The sequence below is a fragment of the Antrostomus carolinensis genome, unplaced genomic scaffold (assembly GCF_000700745.2).
Source record: "Antrostomus carolinensis isolate BGI_N321 unplaced genomic scaffold, ASM70074v2 scaffold35743, whole genome shotgun sequence".
In the NCBI taxonomy this organism is placed as follows: domain Eukaryota; kingdom Metazoa; phylum Chordata; class Aves; order Caprimulgiformes; family Caprimulgidae; genus Antrostomus; species Antrostomus carolinensis.
The window spans coordinates 340-5495 of NW_010308010.1; the positions used below are offsets into that span (position 1 = coordinate 340).

At 45.9% G+C, this 5156-nt stretch overlaps 1 protein-coding gene across 1 annotated transcript in view; it reads right to left on the reverse strand.

Annotated features, from left to right (window-relative positions):
- Positions 1 to 1570: 1570 nt before the first annotated feature.
- Positions 1571 to 5156, reverse strand: part of RPS10 (ribosomal protein S10) — a 6531-nt gene continuing 2945 nt past the window's right edge. Inside the window, exons 3-5 of the mRNA XM_010165634.2 lie at positions 2657 to 2734; positions 2213 to 2268; positions 1571 to 1659 (exon numbers count right to left, since the gene is read on the reverse strand). Of these exons, the coding sequence (XP_010163936.1) occupies positions 1618 to 1659; positions 2213 to 2268; positions 2657 to 2734 (176 nt within the window). The 3' untranslated portion in view covers positions 1571 to 1617. The remainder of the gene's footprint in view (positions 1660 to 2212; positions 2269 to 2656; positions 2735 to 5156) is intronic.

Genomic DNA, 5156 nt, shown 5'->3' on the forward strand with positions numbered 1-5156 from the left:
CAGGAAACAGCTGAAAATGGAAGGTAAACCCAAAAAGCTGTATGTAGGTGGAATAAAATGCTCTTTTCCAGGTGTGGATCCCACCAGAAAGCACCCAGGGATGCACCAGTCACAGCTCTCAGACCCCCGTCCATCAGCTCAGGCATCTGAACGCTAAAGACCTTCGAGAGGATGAGGATGGGATCTGTTCTCTGCCCCACAGAGCTCCTGGCCCAGGCTGGGTGGACTGGTGGGTTAGGAGACTAGGATGAGATTAAAAAAGTGAGGGTAACACTTTCCTGGTGGCAGAGTCTATTTAGACTGGTGTTCTTCACCCCAAAACAAAAGCCATTTTTACTTGTTCACTTGGATCTTCCCTTTAATGAGTTAAAATGTTCTATTAGAAGAAAACATTTAGCACTTCGTATCAACTGCCACACACTTAACACATCAGTACTCCAACTGATTTTAAATAGTTGCTTAATTTCACATGAAGCTAAAGGTTTTGCTGAACAGAACACAAATAGAATCACAACTCTCAGTGCACACCTGCAAATATAAACATGACCACTACACTGCAGGATGAAATAAGCAGAAACTTGAACAAAAGACCCAGTAGAGGCAGACAACCCAGAAACTCAAGAATATCACTAGCAAAGTTGAAAAAAAAGAGCTGCTTTAATGCACATTCCCATTAAGAATAAGGCTGTAAAGTGCGTCTTGGCTAAATCCAGTCACCTGGGATTCAGCAGGTTAGTCTGGATTAGGTTTAGCTAAATCATAACCTACAAACTTCAGTGGAGGCAGAGAGATCAGGTAAAACCAAGAGTTGAAACACCTGGTCTCTCCCTACAGTTCCAACTCCCTCTGAAATAAATTTAAAAAATAATCTCATGCCCCACCATTTCCCTCATCCCAAACTACAACTGGACCAAACTCCTTCCCCCTGGGATAGTGTCCAGCACTTCCATGATGTTAAGGCTGCTCTGAACAAGGTTAACATTTACCAGGCTAAGAAACCCATTCCCAATTAGCATTGTCCCTTTATTAGTTGGCGGGTGACATCTACTGGTAGGCTGCAAACTGCAGGGGACCCAGCTCTGCTCAGCTCCAGACAGCAGGTGCTGTCATAACCATCCCATCGTTCTTAAGAGACAGTTAATTAACCCAGTGATTTCAGAACTGGGAGAAAGGAATCACTCACCTGCCTGCACTGGTTGTGTCCGATTCACAGAGGGCCTCAGGCCAACACAGCTGAACTTGCTGCATTTTCTGTCTGCAAAATAGAATTGTCTCTCAGCCCAGTTTTAATGCATTCCTGGGAATTACCAGAATTGTCTTCCTGGGCAGAGCAGAAAAGCTGCCTGCAGTGCTTCTGCACTGCCATGAACCAATGCTCCTCATTCCTGAACACTGGTAAAACCCTACACCTGTAGTAACCACCACACCTACAAACTTCCTTCCTATAACCTGCTTCTAATCACAAGTTATTCCACCATTGTTGTTACACGTGCCAAAGATTTGAGTCACTTCTCTGCTACATGAGCTCTAGATTTATGCAATTAAATAAGACACAGTGATGCAACCCAGGTGGCATTTTCACCTATTTTATTATACACAAAACATGAGCAGGAAATTCTACTGAGGAGGCTGACCACGTCCACGACCAAATCCACCTCTCTGCAACAGAAAAGGGAGAGCATTAGAAGTCACCGTATTAAGCAAGTGACAGCGGTAAATACACAGCAGCAAGAACCACCAACATGATAAAAAAAGCTAGCTGACTCCCCTCAACTCTGCATTCCCTGGATAAGCATCCCCTGCTCCAAGCACAGCCTAACTACTGTGTTTGAGACTAGCTACCTGACACAGGTTAAGCAGATGAGTGATACTAAGAACAAAAATCAACCCATCCTAGTCAGCTCTGTAGATCACATCAAAAACTCTTCTATTTCTGAAATATAAAATCATGCATTTCCTCCAGAGAGCTCAGCTTGCTTCTCAGATGTGTCACTGGCTTCCTGTCACGTAGATTCCCTGACAGGAATGCAGGGAGCAAGCTGGGCATAAAGGGTAACAGTTGCCAGCCTCTCATACACAATCAGAGCCAAATACCTCACCCAGCTGGCATACCTGAGAAGCACCACACTGAACAGCATGCAGAGACGACCTATCCAGTTTCTCCTAATCAAAGCCTCAATAAAGGAAGCAAATCTCGAATGCAAATACTCACAAACTGGAATTCAGTGGCTGCTCCAGCACCAGCCTCAGCCTTCTTGTCAGCGCCAGCTGAAGAGAGATGAATGAGTTACTAACTCATAAGAATACACTCGCCAAGCACAGCGCTCTGGCTTGGAATCTCAAAGGTTTACAATTAAAGAAGGTTAAAACTGAAGTGAAATATAGGCAAGTAAAAAGCTTAGCTGTTATTGAGACTGCTAGAGAGCTACTGAACCCACTCCAGAGAAAATCCCACAGTCCAGCTTGACAGAATTCAATAAAATAATCATATCCATAAGCAAATCTAGATTAGCTCAATAGTGCAAATGCCTAAGCTACACCAAGAGTCTAATTTTCCCCTTTTCTTCTTAAAAAGAGGCCAATACTGAAGACAATTCTCCCAAAGAGATAACCTGCACCAAGAGGAAGGTCGTGCAGGGACACAAGGGACACTCACGTGGAACAGCGCTGCGTCTGTACGTGTCCCTGTCAGCTTCTCCCCGAGTGAGACGCGCGGGGCGTTCACCTTCCAGACCTGAAAATAAAAACAGCGACATCAAACACATCGCTTACCCAAGACACAAACAACTCATTCCCTGGGTGAACCTGCATCTCAAGGTGGAAAAAAAAAGTCCTCCAGTTAAGCAGCAGAGCAACCAGCAGAGCTGCACCTTGGGCAGCTCAGTGTATAAAAACCTAAATAAAAAGTGAAACAGTAAGGAAAAGTTCTCTCTAAGGGTGAAATCTGCCAAGGCCCACCAGCCTGTGCTTGGGTTGAAGTTAAACAATGTGAAAAATGGATTTACAAGATCATTTCAGCAGTTTTCTGGCCTGCAAGAGCCAAAAATTAATGATAATAATAATAATTAAGAAGTACAGGGAATCTGTCACACCCAACAAGCTTATTCATAGCTAAGTCACTACCTGAATGACATTCTGATCCCAACCTAAACCAGTTACACCATCGATATCACAAATCCTCCACTAAGTATAGGGAATCTGTCACATCCAACAAGCTTATTCATAGCTAAGTCACTAACTGAATGACATTCTGATCCCAACCTAAACCACAGTTACACCATCGATATCACAAATCCTCCACAGTGGAATAGATTAATAAAACTAAGAGCAGATTATCTGTGTAACATCAGATTAATATCAGACACAACACCTGCAGGAAAGAACCAGATGTGGTGGAACTGCCAACCTCTGGGTTCGCCTTGAGCATCCAAAATGAAACATGCTCCCACAGCACCGGGCCAAGGTCCTCAGGCTCAGGCAGCAACACACATTTAAGGGTGTGTGACATCAATCTCACACTTCTACAGCCTTGGTTTATACTATGGACAGTAGTTTTTCCCATGAAAAACCCAGTTTTTATAACAGATACTTTTATCACAAAGAGAAACACTACCCAGTCATACACAAGTTGTTTAACTTCTCCTACCACAGCATCTACATCCTCCCTTTCCATCAGGCTAAACCATTATGGTACAAGCCACAGTCAATGGATTTTTAGTTTTTATTTCTTTTTTAAACTTCAGATCTGCCCATCCTTCCTTTCTAACAGTTCAATTACATCTGTAAGAGACACAAATTGCAAATATCAAATACACAGTAGTCTAAAACCTGCTTTATACTAATTGTTCCCAGCTTTTGTACCAAGCCTGACTCAAAAAAAAAATCAGTAGCATTGCATGAAAGTACCAGAAAAGGCCCCAAAACACCAAGAGGTCAAGCAAGACCTTTAACTTTGGATTCTGCATCCACACCTCTGTGATTTCAAGTCCGCTGGAGTCCAAACCCAGCAGAGAAACAGACAATTTGTGCAGCCCTACCAGCTAACCCTGCCGAGGTGAGACCTGAACGAGGTCACCAGCACCGCACGGAAAAGGCCGGTGATGCTGCAGAGCGAAGTGTCCTCGCTGCAGAAACCCTGAGCACATTTCAGCCAGGAACTCTCCTAAACCCCACCCTCCTAAAAAGGTACACTGGTTCTTCAGCCTGCTGGGGATAAACACAACATCTAAAGAATAAATGTGATAACAGCCAAAGCTACTCAGAGATCAAAGCAATCGTCACCTTCCTAGTTTCAATGCAATTCTTTCCTTTGAAGCAGACGATGCTATAGTTTTGTTAGGCTAAAAAACAAGTTGCAGGAGATGGAGGTGAACTCCTCAGCACTCCATGTCCACAACCTCCATCCCCAGTGCAGTGTCCAGTCCTTGGGGATGGGATATGATGTAGCTCAGAAGCAGGAAGAGCAAACTCCTACCTACTCCTACTCCTTTCACCTACCAGAAGAGCTCTGTCATGCAGGACTCCTCTTTCACACAGCCAAGCCCTGCTTTAAGGGCAGGATGACAACATTACTCTTGGTGAACACAAGAGGCGACTCCACACAAGGCAGCCAGACCCACCATCTCCTGCCTCAAAGGAGAAGAAGGACTTGGGAGTGGTGGTGGATGAGAAGCTCAACATGAGCCAGCAACGTGCGCTGGCAGCACAGAGGCCAATAACCGTGTCCTGGGCTGCACCCAGAGCAGCGTGGGCAGCAGGTGGAGGGAGGGGATTCTGCCCCTCTGCTCCGCTCTCCTGAGACCCCACCTGCAGTGCTGCCTCCAGTGCTGGGGCCACCAACAGCACAAGGACATGGAGCTACTGGAGCCAGTGCAGAGGAGGCCACCAGGATGATGCCAGGGCTGGAGCAGCTCTGCTGTGAGGACAGGCTGAGAGAGTTGGGGCTGTTCAGCCTGGAGAAGAGAAGGCTCCAGGGAGACCTTCTAGTGGCCTCCCAGTACCTGAAGGGGCTCCAGGAAGGCTGGGGAGGGACTTTGGCCAAGGGCAGGGAGTGACAGAACAAGGGGGGATGGCTTGGAAGTGGCAGAGGGGAGATGGGGCTGAGATGTGAGGAAGAAATTGTTTGGGGTGAGGGTTGTGAGACAGTGTCCCAGGTT